Below are 25,295 nucleotides of genomic sequence, written 5' to 3'. Positions count from 1 at the left end.
ATGAGATCCTATCCCAGCGGACTAGTGTCATGCACATTCCCACTAAACCATCCAACCCATAGTAGTCAAGACATGGCCCTTGTTTTACTGTGCATACAAGATGGTCAGTTATTTGTGGATAGTAAATTTGTTGGCATTGGTCCAACTAAAAATCTTACAATGGGCTGCTCACTCCCCAATGCATTCTGCCACAGAATCACCCTACCGAGATCCATGAAAAATATTTACCGTAATATCCTTGAGGCATCAATGCAATTTTTGATTGATTAGGGCAAGAGAAAAGAGAAAGTGATGAACTGGTAGGGAATATGAAGAATAGGCTAGGCTTACATTAAAGGGAAAGAAATAAATTTTGTTTTCCCTTTGCACATCTTACATAGGACCATTTGGTGGGACTGGCAAATAGGTTGTTCTTCCTAAAGTCTCCCATGCCACTCCAATGTTGCAGGCTTCATGTCTGTTCCAGGCATGTTACCTGTTCCAGACTTTTAATTGGCAGTGCCATGGTTGAATCTGGGAACCTGGGCTTACAATGCCTATGCTCTACCACCACATCCCTTTCCTTGTTCTGGGGGCCACATTTCTGCCTTACCTCACCATATCAACTCATTGTTCTGATTCAGCTAGACCAGCAACTACATTTTTCACAGCTGCTCCCAGAAAGCTGCCCCTGAGAGGCCCTCAGCAAAGCAGATGAGCACATGTCACTGATAAGATCATGTCGTGGCTGCATTTGCAGAAAGGGATCCATTTTATTTACAGGTATGCTTCCAGGAAGCTGGCACGGTTCCTGAGGCACACAGATAGACAAAGGAGATACCTATCTCCCCATCTAACTGCACAGAGTAGAAACAAGACACTGCTCTCAACCCAAAAAAGAAAAAGAAAAATGCATGTAGAAATAAATCACCTTTTGATTTTTTGCACTGCAGGCAACAGCTGCCCCCTTTTGGTAACTGCGAAACTAGGAAACTGCTTGTGGCTATTAACATACCATCACAGGCAGCTAGTCCAGGACTGGGAGGAACTGCGCACAAGGTTCTGTGGAAAAAATGGAGAAAGCCTTGTCAGCTCATTCGAGAGTATCTAAAAGTCACAACAGAGTAATATCTTTCTGGGGGCAAATACAATGTAATAGTCATCAAGCTTTCAAGTTCTCCAGAACTCTTTTTAAGGCTGCATGTTAATGAAGGTGGGACTGCAAACTCTTGGGGTTTTGCCCATTTTGCTTCATACCATGGGAGGAGAAGGCAGGATAGCTGCCCCCCATTCAAATACATACATACATACATACATACATACATAAGAGAGACAGAGGAAGATGGCAGGCGAGTGTCGTGCCCCCACCACCTCAACATAAATCCTGGCTACGTCCATGCTTCATACCCAAGTCTTGCAGAAGAGTTCTGGAGAACTTGAAAGTTTGAGAACTGTTTCATGATATTTTAGTTCCGTGAAAATCTACAACTGTTATAAACACTGAGTGGGCGGAGGGATGGTGCAAGACTCCCGAAGCCGCCCCCCCCCCGCCCTACGTTGCGCAGTTCCCCCCCCCTAAAAGTTGCAAAACGTGCCACCAGCTGCGTTCGGACCGTTGCGCGTCTTCAGGCGCTGGTGCGGGAGGCGCCTTCATTTCAAAGAGCAATTCCTGGAGTCCCAGCGCCCAAATGCATTGCTGCGGATCGAAAGAGAAAGGATGCTGAAATTCAACCCCGTCGGCAGGCTCGCCCTCTGTTACTTCTGTGCTTGCTTTCCCAATGCCAGGACCGTCCGGGGCATTCACTTCTCTCCTCCCCTCTTCATCGGATGGGTCTGCCGGATTTCTGTCCCCGAAGCGCCGCTTGCTCTGCGCCACAGATCTCCAAACTGCTGAGCGCAGTGCCAAAACCACGCGCGGTGTCCCCCTTGCTCTGACCCTGCACGCAGATTTCATTTTACTTTTGCTTAGGGTTTGCAGCCTCCCTACTGTAAACTCGCGGCTCCCTTTGCAAATCGCGAACGAGGCGCTCGTGGAACTTACCGCTTCCCTTGCGGATCCCCAGACGGAAGCAATGGAAGAGCAGAGCAATCTTTGCAAGACGGAAGGCGAGGTCAAGTTTTATCCCTCCACCTCCAGGTGCTCTCTACACCTAGCCGTTCTTTTCTCTCCCCTCCCCTATGTCACGGACTGCGCTGCAGCGCAGGCAAATCTTGCATCGGCCGCTCAGCCCCAATAGTGGCCGTGGGGCACTATTCTCTCCTCCTCCGGCGAGGCGCAGAGACAGCTGTTGCGATCGCCGAAGCGCCTTAACGCCTTCCGACGGCTGTTGCGCTTGCACCGATCCTGGACTACGAGCGGACAGCCTGGCGATCCCAGGAAAGCCCCTTCTTCCCCTCCTAACCTCCGCCTCCCGCCCCGTGCGCACTTTTGACCGGGTGCCCGAGGAAGGAGGCGCGAATGACGCGCTGATCGACGCCCCCCTCGCCCTCCAAACCAAGCCAACCTCGAGGCTTCGGGCGGAACTCCAGCTGCTGCCCATTTGAACGTCGAGAGTGGGAGGGAGGCGCTTCCCAAAGGAGCGGTGGGGCGGGTGGCTTCCTGACCCAGAGGAATGTACCTTTAAGGTGAGGAATGCCGGCCAGGAATGTCAACAAGCAATTACACACTGGGGTCAGAGCTAAAGCCAGAGGACACTGGGGGCACAGACCCACCCTACTTTGCTTCCCTTTCAGGCTGCTGGGGCAAAGCATGTCCTCATAGACGTGGATTTAAAGTGCTTCCCTCATTCATTGCCTGTGGTGTGGGCTCTATCTCGACTAATGTTGGAGTTGATTCTAAGGAAATTGACTTGTTTTCCATTTACCAAACACTGGCTAACGTTTGATGGAGCTATCCCAGTCTAATGTCCCCGCAAGTATGTTATCATGAACTACAGCCACAATTCTCAAATCCCCAATCATCCCATGGCTCATACATAAATGCATGCATAGTCTCCCAAGATGCTTATTGAACCGTTACACATTTACTCCTAGAAAGCGCCTTCATTGCTGTGGAAAGAATAAACCAAAGGGGTTCTCAAACTGTTAGGCTTGCATCCATTTTGATCAGGGATTCACAATGGTGGTCTGTGGTGGCTGAAGACAGGAGATAGGGCATAATCAAATTAAGTATTCACTCTGCTTCTTAATTGTATTTCAATTGCTTTTCTTTCTTATATTCTATTATAGTTTGAATTCTATGGAATTTGGATTGCAATACAGTAACAGGCAATAAGTAACAGCCGCAGCAAATAAACTACAATTAAAGCTTTGACTGCATCTAGTACAGCATATTACAACTGCTACAACAGGCAGAAAAACTATTAACTGGTGTACAAAGACTCAGGTGTGTGTGTCAAAATGTTTGGAACCACTGACCTAGATGTAGCACAGCTCCCTGCCTTGTGACAGGGGCCCACCAGCGGAGAGACCAGAGAACAGGTAACACTCTGTAACTATATGAGTGGGCTATTACCACCTGCAGGCAGATCCCATTGTAGCAGGCTTCAGCGTAAGCTTATCCTGAGGACTAAATAAATTAAGTGATCATGGACCTTGTTCATCTGCAGAAGTTGTGTAGTTACATTTAAATTCTAGCCTTTGCTAGTAACCTAGTCACAACGTGAAGTGTATGATCAATTCAGAGCTGCACTTCTCTGTGATTGAAGGCCATGCACAAACAGGCTCAAGAGTAAAATGTTTCGATGTAAAGAAGATTCACAGCACAATCTTACGGATGTTTATTCAGAAGTAAATCTCACTGTGACCAATAGGACTAACTGAGCAATTCTAACCTGCAGCTGCATATGAAGACCTGACAGCCAGGGGGCGGGGGAAGAGCAGAGTTTCTCCTGCTTTTTGCTGCATCCACTGAGTTGACTCAACAGTGCCTGGGAACTGGGTCCTTTAGGGACCACTCCTGCTTTGTATCCCATATCCAAAGCCTCCATCACCTACCTCCAACCTGAAACAGGGTTTTCTGCTAACTATCAACAGTGGGAGAACCAGAGGCAGGAAGTTGTCACCTGCCCAGATTCAGCAGCAGTCTCTGCACCTAAACACACACCATCCTTCCCAGCACATCATCATCAGGAGAGGGGTGAGGATTGCAGACTGGGTGAGTTTAGCAGGAGTAAATAATAATAAATAATAAAATAAATACGGTAATAAAAACAAAGAGAATCAACATACATTTCCCCCCCAAAAGGAAAAAGGGTTCAAAAAATGAAAAAAACAAACAAACCCACAATTCTACTAGCTACAATAGCTAAACAAATCTATTTCTTTATGTGAAGTCCTAAATACTTCTGAAAAGCCATTTTAAAATTAGACACATAAGAAACTTAAATACAGATTTTTAAGCCAAATAATTGAGGCCTTTATGGGCTACTTAATGGGGACGAAGATTTAAATGAATTGTCGTGTCCGGACTGAATAATTTCTTAAGAGATTGAAGTAAAAATCCTTCTATCCAGAAGGCATCATGCCTTTAAACTTCTGATCAGATCAACACAGAGGAAGCTGATCTTTGCAACTTGAATAATGATAAAGATGCAATTGGTTACACTGATAAGGGATGAGAGAAAGAAAACAAACACTGCCCAGACCATCAGCTGAAGGCAAGCATGAAATCCAAAATGCAAGACAGGAAATAAACCTTGATTTATGTACTTAAGTAGTTACATTCTGACATGTCAACAGAATGTATTTTCAACTAAATGGTTTAAGATTACAGGCTTAGGTTAGAGTGAACAGTATGGATTTCAACAGTACTCAACAACTATACTATGCTGTTCATTCCAACACAGCTTCTTCAAAAAGCTTTATCATTTCAGGAACTTTTTCTTCACCAAAGCGATCTTTTAGGAGAAAATAAATAATCTGTTCAAGCTTTGTAACCTATGAAAGGGTAGAAAAAACAGCCATTATAATGGAACAACTTTGTCTTAGGCCTGGGCGGTGCGTTTCACATCAGGTAAAACTGGTAATGCTCAGTGAAAGGACCCAACCAAAAACAAAAAAGAGGTATTCCTGCCACACACAAAGTCAAAAAAATAAATTAGAACAATTAGAACCCTTCCCACAAACAGGCAAGGCCAGCAAAATGCACACATCAACAAAACCAAACATGGGCAGCTTCCCAGAGTGGCTGGGGAAACCCAGCCAGATGGGCGGGGTATAAATAATAAATTATTATTATTATAAAACACTCCTAACAAAAAATGGAAAAAATAAGCAAGCACACAACACACATACTAAAAAGCAAGAAAAAGCACACTTAGCAAAACCTAAGCTAAATAGTTTGTAATACTCAAACCTGTCTACATCATGATCTCAGGTTGAATGCAAATGCACCTTCTGTCAGAAGGGAGCTTTTGGATCCAAACTCATCTCTCAAAATGAACCGAAATATACTGAAAATCAGTTGGAAAGCTGATGAAATGCAGTAACATTTTGAAGTCAATATTGTTTGCCATCCAAATTTCAGCTAGAAAACAAATGCTTAAGTTTTATTTAGGAGAATAAAGTGAGCTGGGCAGCAACCTCTTAAAAACATGTTTTATACCAGTGTCTGATGTTTCCATAACTGACAGTCTTGCTACCTCTTCAACATCCATGATGGAGTCTGAACAGGGGCAGCCTGTCTTGTTTCACCACCTGAGGCAAAATGGGAATTGCTGCCTCCTGCTCCTGCTCCTGCCCATGGCACCCCACTTCTGCCACTGCTGTGCCCGGGCTCTTGCTGAACTTGGCAGGATCCAAGGTGCTCCTCTAAGTGTTGCCAAGCCACAAATGGCATGCAGGAATTCCTTGGCTCTTGCCAAACTCAGCAGGATCCACGGTGCTGCTCACTTGACTTCTCTGGCTGACAGCAGCAACGCTGTGAGCCAGAACACCTCCCTCTCAGTGGCAGAAGTGGTGGGGTGGGTGGAGCGCCGCCTCTGGCACTTCTGCTGCCTGAGGCAAGCGCTTCACCCCGCATCATGGGCGGACCAGATCTGGTCTGAAGGTGGATACAAAATACCAAAACAAAACAAACTTGCATTGGCTCTGCAAGCAATCAGGATTTGGAAACAAAGAGAACTTCAACTGCAAATTGAAACTTACTTGCTTTCTCAGCTCCATACAACAGCACTTAGTGTTCTTTACACATCCTGAAAGAAAAACAAATATATATAGCTTCTTGTAACACCACTGAACAGCCATAAGGCTGCCCATAGCAAGGCATTTCCAATTTTGTAAAATAAAGTACTGACTAAAAATTTGTGTTATGTGGTAACAAACTTTTCAAATCTTTATAGTAAGTATGTGGGTTACATTTTAGCAAATTACCTCAGGGTAAATTACTTACGATTCTCAATCTTGCTATCTTTTGCCGAGTTTTCGATTACTAGTTCATCAGCTACATTCATAGTATTAGTTCCAGATTTTTTTTTGACAGTTACTATATGAATATTCTTATTAACTCCTTTCACTGTAATTGTCACACACTCATTCAGTAAAAAACTTTTCAGCTTCTCTGCTGCTAAGCTGGAGCACTTTCCATCCAGTTCCATAATTCCTAGAATACAAATAAACCTTAAATTCAAATCTATGCTACTGACAGTTTACAATTCTAGTGCTTATAAATCTGACAGTTTACATTGCTTTTCTTAAAATCAGTGCCATTAAAATAATGAAAATTACTCCGTTTATATTTAAATACATTTGCAATCCTTCTTGCACATGAACTCTGCCACCACAAGAATAGTTTTTGCAATGTTTTTAAGACAGGGGTGGGGAACCTCAGACCACAAGGCCAACTGTGGCCCTTCTAGTCCTCTGTCTGGCGCTTAGGATCTATCCAGACCCCACCTCTTCCTCAGCCAGTGTTTCTGCCTAGCTGGAATGTGCCCTTGAAACTTTGATAATGCCTCTTGCTTGCCTGGTTGGAGGATAGAGGAGTGTGTGAATGTGTGCAAAACTACCCTACAGTCAAAGAAAACATTTATGTTTGCACCTGCTTTTACCTCTGGCATGTGACCTATGGAACATTTGACAATTTTAATTTCATATTTACATTCCACTTTTATTCTCCAAGAGATTTCCACAAGAAAATTACAAGATAACATTAGCACTGCTTATTAACACATTAAAATTCAAGGCTCTGTATACATGTGAATATATATTCATATTAAGGCATTTGGTTTTTTGACAAATTGCTCTAGCTGGTTTGCTACCTGCAATGGAACACTTGAGTATCTGAAAAGGTAGTTCCAAGTAGGGGGCAGTTATAGGTAGAAGCCTAGATAATGGCAACATTTCCACATTTCCATAGTCTGCATATGCCACTTTGACTTCTGATACACAAACTTCCAGAACGACAGCACGGTACCAAGTGTCATCACCTAAAAAAGTGAACAAAATTTAAGACTTACCATTTTACGTTTTAAGAGGCTTACCATTATGTGAAACTTTATATCCTGCTTAAAAGAGATTTCTCTTAAACCTGAAACCAGTAAGCATTTCCCTAAAAGCTAGATTTTCACAACTTAAGGAGATTTGGAAATTATGATTCACTGGACTGCCTTTAGATGATGTGATACTGCTTGATTCACATTATTTGGCAACCAAAAAAGTCAGCTTACTTGTCAGGAATTTACATTACAAGTTCACACCACTTGGCCAGAAAAGATTAAAAAAGACTGCAGAGTGAATAGCATGCCTCCCTAGTTTGAACCTAGACAAAGTGCCCCTAAATGCTGAAATACTATCACTGTAGTTCTGGACATGTGTCTATTGCTCTATCAGTACATAGATGAAAACAGCAATAGGGATTTTCAAGTCTTGGTTGTATGGCCACTACTCCTTATGTTATTCCCACCAGGGTAGACGAGATCTCTACACAGTTAGAGACAGCCACACCAATTAAAGATGCTGTTACTTGTTTAGCAACCCAACTCTGGACTATCTTTCTCCTAAGGAGGCAACTGATTCATTGGACCCAGAGAAAGAAGCGAGGATGTATGCTGTCAAATTCCGTGCCCCCAAAAAAGAATTAGATGCTTCAGATTACTGAAGGGCTGTATGTATAATCCATTTGGGTGGTCACTCAGTTACTGTAGTAGTAAAGGTTACCACTTGATAATAGGGTCTTCACCATATTACCCATAGTATACTACCCAAGAAAATGGTTCTTTCCTGTGATACCATTTCATCCAACTAAGCTGTTATGCAAGAACTGGGAGTTACCTATTTTAAACATGATAGTGTGAAATTCAGCCATCATCTCCCTCTTGTAGACTACAAGCTCTATAGGCTTATTTTAGACATTTTAAGAAAGTAATTAAAATATTTTCCTTTTTTATGAAGTAATCTTAACATTTTCTAATACACAAACACACACACTTTTTCATTTTTTCACCTGTGAATCTGGCACAACAGGGTTCACCAACTTTTGGCTTGAAACTGGAATCATTCTGAGAATTGCAGTAATCTGCAAGTCCAGTCATTAGCTTATGGAGTCTCTGCAGATCCACTAAAACATAAAAGAAGTGTAATGTTTTGTATCTTCTACCACTCACCTATTCTGATAAAGTCTATGAGCAAATACATTCTAGCATCTAGAAGCATGCTACTTAAGCTAAATTTCCTTGGATAACATATTAATAATAAAGTAGCGAATTTGCAAACCTAAAATATTTTCTTTAGTTTTATTTTTAAAAGTATGGTTATCAGTACTGCCTTTCTTTCTTCAGTAACTCAAGTTCCCAAATTATAAAACTTTCAACTAGTGCAGGTTTTTTTTTAAGTCATTGCACACTTCTGGTGCAGATACGTAACAATGGGCTTCTTCAAATTGAAGTTTAACACACCATGGGGTCATGGTTTTAGAACAATTCATAAATAAACCATAACTCTCCAAATCTGAACGTCACATGGGGAACTTCTAGTCTTCTTACAGGCATTAAAAAGGGAAGGGAATAATGATCATTTGTGACCAGATTTTGTCGTGGTCATTTACATAGTGAAAAACATTGTTTTCTATTATGACTGAACGGGGCCCACATAAAGAAAATCTATGTCAACTTACAACATTCTGTAGTCCTTACCTTTCATTTTTGTGGGTACAGCATAGAATAAACCAGGGTTTGTCACATCTAATACATGAACAGGCACAGTTTCACCAACCGGAAATTCTGTTGTTGTCCACTGTATGCATCCTGCAATATTACACACAAGTGAAAATTATCTGCTAAGCACTTTTATGTGGCTGACCTTGGTTATGAAAATTACCTGCCATTAGTTTCAGGATGGAGTCTACATTACAGAAAAGTGAGAACTGATCCCACCTGAGTATGGATACAGAGGATGCATACCGGTGGAACCCGAATCCCTGTTCCCCATCACCTGTGCATGCATGCATGCAAATAGCATGAGGATGCACACAGAAGAAGTGGACAGGGTTATGGAAGGCATGCATGGATCTTCCTGCTCCCTGCAATCGCCCCTTGCATTACCTGCATGCAAGCAGGACAGAGGAAACAGCTGGGGGAATCCTCCACATAAAGGCAAAAATCCACAGTGTTGGGCCCAAGGGATGCAATGTTTTGTATGTTTCCTTTCCCCTCATCAGTTTTTATTTCTTTTTTTCTTAGAATAACTTTGCAATTATCAGTAATTCTAGATTGTGATCCTTAGTAAAGGTAAAGGGACACCTGACCATTAGGTCCAGTCGTGACCGACTCTGGGGTTGCGGTGCTCATCTCGCTTTATTGGCCAAGGGAGCCGGCGTACAGCTTCCGGGTCATGTGGTCAGCATGACTAAGCCACCTCTGGTGAACCAGAGCAGCGCACAGAAACGCCATTTACCTTCCTACCAGAGCGGTACCTATTTATCTACTTGCACTTTGACATGCTTTCGAACTGCTAGGTTGGCAGGAGCAGGGACCGAGCAACGGGAGCTCACCCCATCGTGGAGATTCGAACTGCCGACCTTCTGATCGGCAAGCCCTAGGCTCTGTGGTTTAACCCACAACACCACCCGCGTCCCCATTGTGATCCTTAGTAGGCATCAATTAAATATCCATAATGCTGAAGATATAACAAAAAAAGCCACGGAAATAGTAGTAGGGTATACGTACCAACATATATTGCCAGACAACGCATCTTTGCCTTTGAAGCTTTACAAAACAGATTATTTATGTGCTAATTGTTCTGACAATTATATGCTGCCACTTATAAAAGATGTGAAGCCAGTGGATGGGCACAGTCAGCACTGGACAGTGCTTTTAAATAAGACATACACAACTCTCTCACACACCATCAATGCATAATTCACATGTACACACTATATACACTATCTCCCCACTAGCTGATCTGCACAGGAAGTAGTGGGGGAATGGATGTTAATCCCTGCCCCTTGTGTTCTTGATGCCGTGTGGGAACACCAATCTTGTCTGGATCAGAAGCTTTTGAGGAGGAAGTTAAAGGCTCCTCTCAGCACGTGCAATGTGTACATTTCTCCTGCTGCTAAGCTGCATGGGAAGAGCTCTCATTTCCCCCATCACCCAGAGAGGATGGCCAAGGGCTGCATGCTGCCCTTTGGTTGTCCACCTGTGGTTTACAACGATGTGTGAATTAGACCATAGTTTACAGAAATAGATATGTTACATAGCCTGTTGTGAAGGGAACAACTCTACACAGGTAATGGATTTCGTGATGTTTAATTTTGAAATCTATACTGTTATTGAAGCGTACTATTGCTTGTTCTTTCAGCTCATCTATGGAGAACCATGAAGTTTTATGCCCATTTCCATCAATGTGATAACATTCATCAACAGAAAGTTCAAAACGTACCTGGTGACTTAATAATTTATCACATTTGCTGATTGACATGCTTAACACCACAGCACATTCCCTATACCTACACAAAACAGACAAACTTTATGCAGATTCTTCATTTTTAAAAGTTAGTAACATTACCTTGGGAATCACTGTCTGTCAATTCACCTGGCTGCACATTCAGATCCGACACTATTTCCTTTTTCAAAGCTAAATTATTCTTAATTAAATATTCGCTGATCACTATGGGACCGCTCTCAGAATTGTCAATAAGCTCTACTTCAGCACCATTTGTCGTTAAAGAAACTACTCTGGCCTGAATTTTCTTCCCAGCTGTGAACGTCTCAAGTGTTGTTGTAGCTTCTGCTGTCCATTCCTTATTTATGGGTCTTACACCTGAGGGGGGAAAATGTTTAAGCAGCCATTAGGGACTCTTTAGACAATGCTCTTGATGTTACTAAGGCTGCAAATCCCTTATTTTTACTAGAAAACTTGTATCTCAGTAAAAATGAATAAATTGTACTATAAATATATTAGAGGATTTTGAAAACCTTAGGGACCTGTTCATCATAAATTTAAAATCTTTTACATAAATATGTAAAAGATTTACATGTGCAAAACGTAGGAATATCCAAGAATAAAGACAGTTTCAGTATTTAGTAATTTCTAATTTGGAACAGTTTCTGGGTCATATTTATCCTACACTACTCTGTTGGTTGTGGCTTAACTGTTTTCTTACTCCTATTCCCTTAGGACAATTTAGCCTGAGATACAGGCTTCAAGTGCCTAACAGATTAATATTTTGGATCTTAGATTCAGGAATACACCTTAAACAGAAATATTGTTTAAAACAGTGTAACTTTATATCTTATTTGCAGTTCAAGAGATTTCTACTGAAGTAAGGTAACTGTACCTGACAGCGAACATTCAATTGCTTGAAATGGGAGTTTCATAAATGTAGATGTAATCTGTCTGATTTTGTCCAGAGTTACCTCTTCATAGTTTCCATAATCTACAAACAGAACTTTAAAAGCTTCAAATGAACTGGCTTCTTTCACCAAAGCCCGATACCATCGACCATCACCTAAATTAAGATAAGACAGAAACAAAGATCTTGTAATATCCAGTAAGCATACAAATAATTTACTCTCTCATTAAAAACAGTAGTCTGATCTTTTGCTTCATGTCTTACTTGGGCATAGACAGATATAGCAGATTGATGCTACCCCTATTTCAAAGCGATACCATTTTTAGTCAGACATTAAAGTTACTCTGTCATATTGCAAGAAAAGTACTAAGATCCTATTCAAGGATAATGGATAATAATAAAAAGAAATATATACATATCAAGACCTATCTTCAGCCCTGGCAACAGCTTAGTGAGGAGACTCTTCTTTGCCATCAGAAGATGGCAGCTTCCCTCTGACATGCCCCAGGGACATTTTTAAGGGAGTAGCTGCTAGGAGAACTGAGAGGGTATTTGTGGCCTTTTGAGTTTAGGCATAAATGCTGGGTGCCTGGGGTGCTGTCTAGGTACAAATGGTATCAGCTTTGGGGCTTCTTTGGGATATTATTAACTGACCTATTGGTAAGTGGTGTGCTTACTTCAATTTTGATACATTTTATAGGAACTGTTAATTCTTAAGAATTATCACATTATGTATTACCATCATTATACTATTGCATTTTTACTGTTTACTTTTTTGCAAACTGTCTTGAGCAGTATTCATATTAGCATGGAATGAAATCTACTGTTTCGTAAATCGCGACAATGCAGTTCTTGCTCCATTGCTCTGCTGGATGCCTTTCCTTCTAGGGAATTGGGGTGAAAGGAGCCAAGGCCATGAACTGCATGACGTTTCAATTGCTCAGTGTATGTCTAAATGCACCAGGTGTTGGAAGTACTCAGTTGGATACTTTCCACAGCAAACAGAGAAATGTGATTTCTATAAAATATCAATGCAATACAGAAGAGAATGAGCAATAAGCAAACTTACTCACCAGAGAAATAAGCACAGCACACATCTCCCTTTGTAACTTTGGAAATGTTTGGGGCTGTTTTCTGGCAATATGCTGCTAAAGATATATTGAGTTCTTCCAAAGCATTCAAGCCTGCAAAATTAAGATTGAAATTGCAACACTAACCACTGTCAAAAGTTTAATGAGAAAAGTCTAGAGGCCTTCCTTCCAATATATTGCTTAAGTCAGCTAACATCTCAACCTTTTCTAAAACAGCTAATATGGAAGAACTCCACCAAGCAATACTGCTGCTACAGAATTGCTACATAACCATATGATAGGAAGTTTGAATAAGTGTACCAATGATGGTGCTGAGTTTGAAAACAGTTTATAAATACAGTCAAACCTTGGATGTCAAACTTAATCCGATTCAGAAGCCCGTTCAGCTTCCGAAATGTTCGACAACCGAGGCGTGGCTTCCGAGTGGTTGCAGGAGCTTCCTGCAGCCAAGCAGTAGCCATATCGGACATTCGGCTTCCGAAAAACGTTCGAAAACCGCAACACTTAATTCCAGGTTTCTGGCATTCGGGAGCTGAAACATTTCAAAACGGAGCCATTCTGGAACCGAGGTTTTGCTGTATAAAGCTATTGAGCAATAGGACAAAATGTAGCTAGAGTTACTGTTTGCATTCCCCTCCTTTATTGCACTAATGGGGGGGGGGTGAGAGAACCAAACAAGATGCATGCAGGAGAGTGACAGAATTATGCCCTCTTAATATTCACTGTGCAAAATGGAAGAGGTTGCTCCACAAGATGAATGCTGTCTAAGTATAGTTGTTTGCACAAACAACTATGTGAGTGAAAAAAGCAATGACACACCTGTCAGGTTTCTGAGTCATACTTGTTTGAGGACACTGGATAGATATGTAAATAACAGGCTAAGTGTTGGGGTATGTGACTGAAAGAGAGCTATAGATGGCTGAAATATAAAAATTGATACACAAGGAACAGAACACTCAAAGGGAAAAAAAGAAAGATGTACCGTTATTGTCTAACAATTGGCAATAGAATTTGCTGGGGTTGTATAGCACGCAAACAAACACATTTACCACCTGCTTGGCTGTTAATGTGACCCTTGACCAATCAATTTTGTCCAGCTGTTGACCTATAGATAAATATAAAAATAACCATTAGGAGTTATGTTTTTTCAATGTTCATTCTACTGGTGGAAATGTAACAGATCCCCATCAGCAAACTCTAATATATTTCCCCATTTTTAGTTTCAGAGGGCGATTTGGGTAGACGTTGTCTGAGTATTATATATTAAGTACAACAAATATGTGATTAGTAACAGTGGAGCAGCAAAAATAATGAATGCTGTTCCTAAATCTGAGTCTTATTCAGTGCTGTAATATTCACAGTAAATTACTAATGCAGGTCAAGTCCTCAAGCTAGTTAGTTTTCACATACTCACCACTCATTTTTTGCAATGTTCCAGTGCTTGTTTCAAGCACTGCTGGGACAGTGGCGGCTTCTTCCACTGCACATCCCAACTCTAAAAGATATTTAGACACATTTATTGTTGGAGTCCTGGATTCATCTGTAAGTTTGACCACAAAAGTTTTGTCCTTCTCATTTATTACTCTTATAGTGAGTACTTTATTTTGCACCAGCTTCTTCATAACAGAAGTTGATTCTGTGGACCAGGTTGCAGATGCTGGCTTTACACCTTGAAATAAGAGACGGGTTTAAAAAATAAAAGTAAAAAAATTACTCCTTTACAAGTTAGTTATTTTTCTTTGGAACAGAATTTTCTTTGTAATGATATAAGTTCATCAGCAATAAAAGTATATTTCTAACATTTTCGATCAGGTAACCAATTATCTGCATACCCAGCACATAATTCTCTATTTCATATTCCCGAAACAACAAAATGACACAAAAATGTTCCTTTGTAATCAGAAGAGGCTTTACTAATATCTATGCAGTGTTGACGCAATAACTTTTGCTGCCTCTGGGGAAGCACCAAATGGCTACTAACGTTTTGCCTTTTCTGCTGCTGTGCCTCCTACAATGTTTGCAAGAAGTGTCAGGCAAGTCTGCTCAGAGAGAACACAGCTCTGGGCCATTGCCTGGCATAGTTAGGACTACCAGGTCAGTGACAATCCAAAACCCAATATGAACAAGGTAGGGCTAGAGTATATCACAAAGCTGCCAACTCTAGGAAAAAGAGTAATTTGAACTATGTTAAGTATTTCATACTATGAGCCTCAGGCACAGCAAGCTTTTAATGGTAGGCTTTAAATAAAAGGAGTTAATACAGTAATCAATATACAGACAACTTTATTTCCTATCACAACACTTCCAAAGGAATCTCCAATCTGCCTGTGCAGGTTGCATCATATTGATGCATAATTGGGATGATTCTGTATCTAAATTCAGAAGCTGTACCAGGTACAAATTTTATGGCACAGCTTCAATTTCCATTTTGTCTCCACAGGTTAATCTCTTTGTTTCCCTCACTGTTGCAAAAAAATAATTGTGTCTGCTATTCCCAAGATGTATTTAGTCATTCTGCTTCATACCTGCTAAGGTGCACTTTATAGCCTGTACTGGTAACTCCATTAATTTTGGAATGATTGGCCGAAGTTTATTTAATGGAAGGACTTCTATGTTACCATAATCTACATAGCCCACTAGAGCAGTTTTTTCTGAGATGTAGGACAAAACTGATGCACGGTACCACTGTTTGTCTTCTGGAAAATAAAAATACATTTGTCATGTAAAAATTATACAACTAACAACCCCATGCTACATACTGATTTTTACTGCAGCTACTGTACACAAGCGGTGGCTTTCATTGTGGCAGTAGAAGTCTGAGCCAATACTAGCCAAACTAGTTCTTCCCTGCACAGCAGTACACATGCTACTTTAGAAAACATCAGGGGCACAGATTTGCAAAGGTCTCCAATCTCAAAGGATGTTGCAATTCAGGGCCAATAGGGATCCTACTGCTTCTGTAGAAAGAGCAAAAGTGCCAATGACCATGTAATACTTGTAAAGGCTTAAAAGTCCAAGATCAAGTGAAAAATGCTCTGATATGCTCTGGTTTTATATAAAATGCCAGACACTGGCCATTAGGCCAACAAAGTGTGAATACAAAACAAAAAACAAAAACAAAACAAAACTATTGAAGAACTGAGCCTCCAATTTCTGTATATGGGTAAAAATGCTGGAAAGGCCCCAAAACTACCTATGTAAATCAACAGAAAGAACTGAGATCTCATCTTCGATAAATACCTCAGTGGTCCTTTAAATTAGTACAGGCTTATCTACACTTGCAAGCTATCCTTTATCTACTCTCCAGTCCTCTTGCTTCTTGACTCGCCTGCTGCCTTTGAAACCACTCAACTCACAATGACCTAGGTCTCCATGATTCTGACTTTAGATGTTTTTCTTCCTACCAGATTGTTGCTTCAGTGGCTCCAAAAAGTGGACACACTTACTCTGGTTTTCCCTTCTGTGCTGGTATTTTTCATGGACCTGTCGTTGTCTCATAGCTGGTCTCTCCCCGTGCCAGCCTTCCCCACAATCCCTCCAGATGTTTTGGACCACAACTCCCATGACAATTGTTCAGGGTTGAATGCAGCTGCACTCCAAAATGTCTGAAGGGTCCCGATTTGAGAAGCCTGCCCTATACCACTGCTTATCAATCTGCTGAAACATCTGGGGACCCAAGGCTGAAGAATACTGTTCTACATTGCCCCTGGGCAACTTCTTCCAATCCTTCCATTCAGTGCTGATTTCACCCAGCTCTACCATGTACTTTAGAATTTTCTCCCTCTACCCAAATTCACATCGCCAACTGTCTCTTTTGTTATTTTTAATCTGCTGTTTTAACATTGCCTGAAACTTAGTGGGTTGGATTCAACTAATGAATCTCATTAGCAGAAGGCAGCACAAGGTCTTCCACTAGTGCAACAGAGCTTTTCGCTCCCACCCAAATTGGCACAGTAGGTAGGTACCGTATTTTTCGCACGATTGGACGCACCGGACCATAGGACGCACCTAGTTTTTTGGGGGGGAAATAAAGGAAAAAATTTCCCCCTTTATTTCCCCCCCAAAAGCAGGTCAGGGAAACCGAACCAGGTCGAGGAACAGCGGGATAGTGGCGCTGCGCCTCCCTGCTGTCCCCCAAGCTTGTGGGGCTGGCCGATGTCTGTCCGGCGGGCGGGGAGCTCTGCTTCAGGGCGCCCCACCCGCCAGGCAGCAGGCTGCTATCCGCAGCGTGGGGAGCCCTGTGGGGAACTCCTGCAAGGCTCCCCACTCTGCGGATGTATGCCTGGCGTGAGGGGCGCTCTGCTTCAGGGCGCTCCACCCGCCAGGCAGCAGGCTGCTATCCGCAGCGTGGGGAGCCCTGTGGGGAATTCCTGTAAGGCTCCCCACGCTGCGGATGTGTTCCTGAAGCGCCTGGAGCTCTGCTTTCAGGGCGCCCGGCACTCCGGGAAGCAGGCTGCTATCCGCAGCCTAGACACGGCTAGCGGAGCGCTAATCCCGAAGCCCCAAGCTTTATGTTCAACCTCTCTCCTTCCACATTGCTTTGTTTGTTGAAGCCATGTCACTTTACAACATTGTGAAGCCCCTCTCTGCCCCTCTGGCAAGAATTCTGGTTCACATTCTAGTAATATCTTTCCCTGACTTCTTCAACCTTCATTCCCGGTCTTCTGTTGTCTCGTCTCTCTCCAAAAAAGTGACCTCTTGTTACTCTGACACAGAACATCATTCATCAGAGCTCTACACAGATCTAGCACAAGTTCCTCAAAGCCCTCCATAGCCTTCTTCCATTATAGCTCTTTTCTTATACCAATATATCCTCACCCACAACTGTTACCCTTCCAGTTCTACCACTCTCAGCTGCCTGAAGACACCTGGCTTCCTCAAATGACTGTCCTTTCCCCCCTGCTGTCCGTTATGCTTGTACCAGCACTCTTACTTCCTACAAAAACCTCTTCAAAACTTAAGGGAAGGGCTGTAGCTCAGTGGCAAAGCATACAGATTCAATCCCTGGCATCTCTAGCTACAACTGAAAAAGACTTGTGTCTGAAATCCTGAACAACTGCTGTCAGTCACTGAGACAATACTGAGGTAGTAGGACTGATGGTCTAATTTGGCATAAGGCACCTTTTATGTTCCCATTTTGCCCATAAAGTTTCACCATGTGGGCTGCAATCTCCTATGACAGGGACTTGACTTCTTGCATTCTGTAAAGCACCACTCACTAGAGGCATACTTAAGCCCACAGATTTCCATGGGCTTGAACAAGTGAACTCTGTTAGATATAGGCCAACAACAGCAAATCACCATCATCAACAAGTAATACTTACCTGTAAACTGCGCACAACACAAGTCTCCTACTGCTGGGCAGAAATCTGGGGTAGCAGAGATTGTGTCGCAGTATTCACCCAGGGATACTTGAAGCTCAGTAAGTTTGCCTGACAAAACAGGTATGTGGAAATTGTTAAATAAAAAACCAAAATGTCCCCAAACCACAAGTAAGCAATATAAAAGTGTTGTACTTTCATTTGCCAGCAAATGCTGTCATTTGAATATTGTTGGTTGTTTGGAGGTTACACAGAAAGTCTAGGCATGTTGTGGATTATAAAGTGCAAACTAGAAGCTATAAATTAAGGGTGATGTTAAGTATTAATCTCGCACTTCAATGCAAAAAAACTCAACACCTCACCGCTTCCTGACATTTTAAAAGTTCTGTTAAATATTCAAATGCTATTCCTGCATACATGTTTACATTTTAATTTAACTAAAAACAAGGACTTACAGCCATTTTCCATCTGCTGACAAAAGAAATCTCCTGGTGTCTGTATGTGGGCAACCATACCCAAAAATGTATCTCCTATAGATGGCAAGATAACCTTGCGAGTTTGACAGCCACTATGATCCAGTCCTTTATGCTCAAGCTTCTTTTCCTGAATAGAAATCTTTTCCACAGTAGAACCTATGAAAAAAGAATCTATTATCAAAACCGGAGTTGCAGGTTTTACTGGTATTAAATAACAATTTAAGTAAAAAAACTTATCATCCTTAAGAGAATGCAGAATATCATTCATAGACACATTCATCCATCTATAGTAGTTTTAAACAAAATGAGACTCAGAAGACTCTCAATAATGCACTACCTCTCATGTGAACTAGGACACCACGAGCACAGCTTGAAGGAGCCAAAGAACTACCAGCTCCTCTTGAAGCTGTATCTCTGCTCAAAGGCTAAGGACCGAGGCAGCAATCCACAGATACAGCTTTACATTAAATTTTATCCCATTTGGAGCTATCACCAGAAAGGCAAGCTCAATATAACACAAATAGAGCCAACTCCCTTTCCTCCAGCGCCCATTAGGATGACCTCTAGTGTGAGGCACTGCATCTTCCATAACCTCAAGTGTTATAGTCCAAGATTCTGGCAACTCAACCCTCCAAATTAAAGCAAAAACAGCCCTTTGGACCTGGATAACCCAGCTGTGATGCACCTGTTAACTTATGGCTACACTCCAAAGCCTCATAAAGATGACACACATTTTGCACCAATAGAATAAACCTATTTTAGTATCTTTAGCAAGTGCATGCTTAAAGGTGCCTTGCTTTCATAAAGATATTAATCAAGATGAATTAAATAAAACAATAAGGACTCACCAGTAACTGAGTTTTCCTTGTTGCTACTCCTACTCTTTGAATTCAAACTACATCCAATTTCCAAGAGTATTTCATGTAAGTGTTTACCTGAAACACACACATTTGTTAATATCCATTCAAAAACAAATCACTGCCAACTGAAATACATCAGATCTACCAAATTTATCTGTAAAGTACTACTGTAAATAGGCCTACGACACATACAGTATTACAGATAAATTGGTGAATGACAGCTTCACAAAGACTAGTAAAAAGGAATCTGCCATGCACACAAACATTCTGCCAAAAAAACAGAGTCCACTACACTCATCTCTTGTAAATTATGCCAAGTCAATATGAGCAGCTACTTCTCAAAACAGTTTTTTGTCTCCAATGCTTTGATTCTGGGCACTGACATATTATCCAAGGGTTTGGTCAAACAGGAAGAAAATACAGTACTCCAAACTTATGAAGCTGTTTCCAAGTCTGGCCACCAGCTCATTTAACCCAATACTGACTAACAGCACCTCTCCAAGTTATATACAGGGTCAGATGCACTTCAGTTTTATTTACTTATACTTGTATCCCACTTTATAGTCCCAATAGGTCCTCAAAGTAGCTTACAAAAAAAATCTGCACATATAAACAGAAACATGGTGCCAGGCTTTTCAGGCAGCCCTTTTTTTGTACTATTTCTTGGTACTGCCTGGTGTCACCAGGCCCATCGAGGATCTGAGGCAAGCATGACTGAGCAATTAGTTATTGGTCAGTCCATGATGGAACCAAGTCTTCCTTGATATGTAGGGAATGACATACAATCACTGTGCAATGACTCATCCACCCCAAGATGGGATACAATTGAAGTATCCGGTGAGAATCCTTCTAGTTCATGTGTCAGATTACAAAAATTAATGTTAACCATCACTGCTTAATTAACAATTCATTCAACAAAGAATATTACTGTTAATGAAACTTACCAGAATCTGCCAATACAACATCTACAGCAAAATAGGGCATCTCATCCACCAAAACATCAATAACAGTGAATGAGCAGCACTTTCCTATAAGAAATGGAGCAATAGCTTTGCTGCAGTTTGCATTCCATTTTTCTTCAGTTGGGAGGACATTAGCAACACAACATTTAATGGCCTGAAAGCAAAGCAAAAACAAAACACGCTGTAAGGATGTCTGGCTTACTGCTGGTCTTTATGGCCATGTGTGCACATGTCCTTCAAACATATGCATGTTGGCCATTTAAAATTTTCATTTGCGTCTTAGTCAAGATGCCAGTTTTGGAGTCTCTAGTAGTTAGTAATAACAACATTCTGGCGTATTATTTGTCTCAACACACTTTAGCATTTGCATACACAGGTCTGTATTCGTGACACTCTAAATATCTGTGGTAAAGGTGCATTGTGTAAACTTATACTTACACAGGGTGGAATGTGCGCAATATCTTGGTGCAATCGTTTAATTCTATTTAGTGGCAAATTCTCTCCATTTCCATAATCAATATATAAAACCAGAGCACTCTTCTTAAGGATATCCACCTCTTTTATGAGCACTCTGTACCAGGTCTGAACATGAACAAGTTATTTTACATTATGATTTATTCTTTTTTAAGAAGAAAAATGATTCTTCTTCAACATAACAGTTGAACAACTACAATGGCAATTTTAATACCAGATCCTTCAATACATTTTTGTGCTTTTAAGCTAGTATCAGATGTAATTTAGAAAACAGAATAATACGCTGGACTTACTATGATTAGTTCATTTTCTGCAGGGAATGGAGGAGACTGTAATTGTGCTGAACTGAAAATGTTCAGTTTAACTGAGATACTAGTTAGTCAAACAATTCTACCATGAGCTGCTAATTCATTAATACTTGATTTATTACAGTTCACATCTTACTAGTAATCCAAAACACAGGTGTTTTTATCTTACTGCTACAGAATTACAGATTTACCCTACATTTGCACTAGGTTATCACAGCTGTGTGTGTGATGTTAGGGTTGCCATAAGTCCATAATTTCCCAGACACAGTCGATATTCAGCTCTCAATAACAGAGTCTGGGCGGAAATCAGTGAAATGTCTGGGGAAATCCAAACTTACAGGACACCCATGTTGGCATTGTAGATTTGGGCGAATTTCATAAAAAATACCCTTAAAAACTCTTTTTTGAGATTTTGGGGGGAAAAGCTCAACAACATTTGTGTCCGGATTTTCACTTTTTGAAATATGGCAACCATGTCAATAGTGCAGACTATTATATCTTCAGATAATACAACCATTAGAACTGCACAAGCAGAGATGGGAAACACAATGGTTGCAGCACACCCCAAATATTTATTGTCCACTCCCTAGTCACCTAAACTGATCCTACTCCCACGTGTGTGTAGTTTTTAATCTTTCTATAATGCTGCCTCACAAATGCTAGTTTTAACCCAAGCCAAAATCTTTATCATGTCTTCAGATTCCAACAGCCCCTCTGCCCCAAACACTTACTGTGTACATTTATTTTCCAACAGTTACTAGCAGTTACCCGCAGGGAGATGGTTGATGGACTCAAAGTAAAGCTCATGGAAGTACAGATTTGTCAAAAGTATTGTTTTCACAGCATATCCTAGGGTGCCACAGAATTTTAAAAAATTAAATCCCACCCCAAGGGTTTCCTATAATTCTGTTCAGAGCTTTTTCGTCTACCTTTGCATGTATAGATTTTCTCTTCTATTAGGTGAGGTTTTTGAGACTACTGGGAAGGTTTTACTAGTTTATTTCCTTTTATTGTTCTAAATATTAGTAACTGTGACATCACAGGAAAAACACCTATTATTTTGTGTTTGTTGTGAACTGTCATACTTAACAGATAACAACTAAGAGGAAGATTTTAAAAAACAGTCCTTGGCTTCATCCCTCTAAAGTTAACGGGACCCCTGACCATTAGGTCCAGTCGCGGACGACTCTGGGGTTGCGGCGCTCATCTCGCTTTACTGGTCGAGGGATCTGGCGTACAGCTTCAAGGTCATGTAGCCAGCATGAATAAGCCACTTCTGGCGAACCAGAGCAGCGCATGGAAATGCAGTTTACCTTCCCGCCGGAGCGGGACCTATTTATCTACTTGCACTTGGTGCTTTCGAACTGCTAGGTGGGTAGGAGCTAGGACCGAGCAACCGCCGACCTTCTAATCAGCAAGCCCTAGGCTCTGTAGTTTAACCCATAGCGCCACCCGCGTCCCTTCATCCCTCTACTTGTACTTTATTGTATGCCTGTGGGAGTATCATTTGAAGCTATTGAACAATCCTACAGCATTTAAACTGCACTTTTATTACCATTTTAGTTTATATTTAAAAACATTTGACCTATGTGACAGATCTCAGGTGACATAACCCATTATAAAATTTAAAATGTTACTTCAGAAAAACCATCTTGCCCTGATGAAAATTCCCAGGCATAATTTATTCAAGTGCCCCTACAACTTTCATCACCTTTATCTAGCAAAGGAAAATCTGGAGCAAATAACTGGCGTAGAATTATATTGCCAACCACCTCTCACTCTGGCAAAGTTATACAGCGCTGCTCACATCAGTTACACATACACAAACAAGACTTAAGTACATATCTCATTTTATGAACACCTATACTTTCTATAAATCAACAATGATAAGTTGCTGGCTGCAGGTTCTCTTGGACAGCCAACCACAAACCACCTGGTCCTTGAGTCCATTTGATAATTAAGTTACCTGATCCAGGGTATATTGTCCAACACTGACTTCACCTTTGGCAGGAATATATTCACCTTGGTTAATTCCATCGTAATCCTTCAATTTCACACTAAGCTTATTAATATTACTTAGAACTTCTGGAGATTTGACTTGAATGTAGAATTCACTTGGATTATTGAACTGTGTTACTGTTCCCTAAATAGAAAGAAAGCCATATAGCAAGAAGATTGTCTACAATGCTACATGTCATCAGTCAGAATCACTGCCGTTTACCTGCTGGTGGCTAGGCTGGGTGAGTGCAGACAATGATTTGTCCTGACTGCAGCTACCAGGTGTGGGACAGGTAAAAATGGGATCGGTTCCCAGGAATTCCCTAGAACAGTTAGTGGAGCAGTTTTGATCCTATTGGCTTATATAGTTCAAAGGGGATTGCTCTCTGCACCCATCCGCTTTAGTACTGAAAACTCCCTTTTGATCGGATGGTTGCTGATGACAGCCTCTTTTAAGTAGTTACCTGGCGTCACAATGATGTCAGGTGATTGACAGGTGGCTGTTGCCTTCCTTCTGTCAAAGCTGGACTGCAGAAAGAAAGGGTCCCACCTGCTGGATCAAGTTCCCCACCCTTAATTTAGGTTATACAGGGAAGAAAATGAAAGCACTCATTTTCTAATCAGAAAACTTCAGCAATCAAAACAATAAACAAGTCCAACTGTGTTATTTAAGCAATATATTCTCTCTCTCTTTCTCCCTCTCTCTCACACACATATTTTTTAAAGTTAAAAAAAGGTTTGCTCTTTGTTGTTTGCCACCTTGTGGTGGAGGGTGGGCAGGATAGAGTGCAGAATACACACAGAACAAAACAACGGCTTGAAAGCAGAACTTACCACTATTTCCATATTTTTCTTGAACTCCAGTGTAGTCAGATCAGAATACACAGTTTTCTTGCCCTGCTCTTCTGTTTTGCTGGTATTCATAGATAAATTTTCCTATTGTAAACAAATTATTTTGCTTGCTTACTAAGCAGAATATGCAACTACTGTATTAAACTGTTTCAGTGATCTAAAATACAGTGGTGCCTCGCAAGACGAAAAGAATCCGTTCCGCGATTTTCGTCTAGCGGTTTTTTCGTCTTGCGAAGCAACCCCATTGGCGGCTAAGCGGATTAGCGCTATTAGCGATTTAGCGCTATTAGCGGGCTTAGCGGCTAAGCTGTTAAAAGCCTATTAACGGCTTAGCGGCTTTGAAAAAGGGGGGGGGGGAGCAAAAAAAATATGGCGAGACTCGCAAGACGTTTTCGTCTTGCGAAGCAAGCCCATAGGGAAATTCGTCTTGCGAAGCGCCTCCGCGACGGAAAACCCTTTCGTCTTGCGGGTTTTTTGTCTTGCAAGGCATTCATCTTGCGGGGCACCACTGTACTTAAATCATGTAAAGAAGGTGGTAAGTTAATGAAAGGAAGTTAATGGAACTAATGATTCCTGTTCGCTCCTTCCCCCCTTGCAATGAATCTCCAGAAGATGGAGAACCCTCCTGAGCTCTACCAGAGTCAGGCAGACTTCAGCTGAATTTCAGGAAGTTCCACTTTACATCAACCAGCTCTCCATGATATATTCCCCTAAATAAATTTTCAATGAGTGGCCCCACTGCTACTGAAACCCCACTGGCAAGAGAAGTTTGGACTGCAGTGTAAGAAGGATCAAAGTCAAGGGTAATATTGAAGACTATAATAGAAATATTAAAGTCATTACGTATCTTGATGGTCATGTCGCCCACACAGTCTTTTTACAGAACAGAATAAGTGGCATTTTGAGATACCATAAATGTAGTAGTATTCACTAGTTAAAAGAGGCAACAGCTTCAGCAAGAAAAGCAGAATATACTTACTGTCATTTTAAAATGACAAGAAATTGAGAGGCTGTTCAGAAAACAATAAGGAGTTTACATAAAGTGGGAAAGGAAGGAATTTATCATGTTTAAAATTTGTATCAATAGAGAAAAGGCAGTGAGAGTTGAAGCTAAAGCAGAAAAGAAAACAGAGAAAATGCTTGCAATTAGGCACTCATTAGCTGGCTAGCTGTCATGTAGTTA

General features: G+C 41.3%; 2 protein-coding genes across 11 annotated transcripts in view; both read right to left on the bottom strand.

Annotated features, from left to right (window-relative positions):
* VWA2 (von Willebrand factor A domain containing 2) overlaps positions 1 to 2,562 on the bottom strand; it is a 40,849-nt gene extending 38,287 nt beyond the window's left edge. For 3 of the 6 annotated variants that reach the window (XR_003706832.2, XR_003706833.2, XM_028730213.2), the window contains exons 1-2: positions 2,021 to 2,545; positions 911 to 1,041 (exon numbers count right to left, since the gene is read on the bottom strand). The gene's annotated coding sequence lies outside the window, so the exon portion shown is untranslated. Of the gene's footprint in view, positions 1 to 910; positions 1,042 to 2,020 lie in introns of all 6 variants that reach the window. The other 3 variants (XM_028730216.2, XM_028730215.2, XM_028730214.2) reach the window with 3 other exon arrangements.
* Positions 2,563 to 3,743: 1,181 nt separating this feature from the next.
* Positions 3,744 to 25,295, bottom strand: part of TDRD1 (tudor domain containing 1) — a 30,459-nt gene continuing 8,907 nt past the window's right edge. For 4 of the 5 annotated variants that reach the window (XM_028730203.2, XM_028730202.2, XM_028730205.2 and 1 more), the window contains 19 exons: positions 24,095 to 24,196; positions 23,229 to 23,405; positions 20,919 to 21,062; positions 20,463 to 20,634; positions 19,507 to 19,593; positions 18,638 to 18,814; positions 18,186 to 18,293; positions 15,387 to 15,557; positions 14,276 to 14,530; positions 13,844 to 13,966; positions 12,844 to 12,954; positions 11,756 to 11,926; positions 10,984 to 11,238; positions 9,111 to 9,221; positions 8,423 to 8,536; positions 7,239 to 7,406; positions 6,371 to 6,580; positions 6,127 to 6,173; positions 3,744 to 4,917 (listed from right to left, as the gene is read on the bottom strand). In XM_028730203.2, coding sequence (XP_028586036.2) covers positions 4,813 to 4,917; positions 6,127 to 6,173; positions 6,371 to 6,580; positions 7,239 to 7,406; positions 8,423 to 8,536; positions 9,111 to 9,221; positions 10,984 to 11,238; positions 11,756 to 11,926; positions 12,844 to 12,954; positions 13,844 to 13,966; positions 14,276 to 14,530; positions 15,387 to 15,557; positions 18,186 to 18,293; positions 18,638 to 18,814; positions 19,507 to 19,593; positions 20,463 to 20,634; positions 20,919 to 21,062; positions 23,229 to 23,405; positions 24,095 to 24,196 — 2,808 coding nt within the window. In that variant the 3' untranslated portion in view covers positions 3,744 to 4,812. The remainder of the gene's footprint in view (positions 4,918 to 6,126; positions 6,174 to 6,370; positions 6,581 to 7,238; positions 7,407 to 8,422; positions 8,537 to 9,110; positions 9,222 to 10,983; positions 11,239 to 11,755; positions 11,927 to 12,843; positions 12,955 to 13,843; positions 13,967 to 14,275; positions 14,531 to 15,386; positions 15,558 to 18,185; positions 18,294 to 18,637; positions 18,815 to 19,506; positions 19,594 to 20,462; positions 20,635 to 20,918; positions 21,063 to 23,228; positions 23,406 to 24,094; positions 24,197 to 25,295) is intronic. The other variant, XM_028730206.2, reaches the window with a different exon arrangement.

Source organism: Podarcis muralis, chromosome 6 (genome assembly GCF_964188315.1).
Source record: "Podarcis muralis chromosome 6, rPodMur119.hap1.1, whole genome shotgun sequence".
Lineage (NCBI taxonomy): Eukaryota > Metazoa > Chordata > Lepidosauria > Squamata > Lacertidae > Podarcis > Podarcis muralis.
Note: the sequence above shows the minus strand (reverse complement) of the source record. Positions and strands in the feature narration are given on the sequence as shown.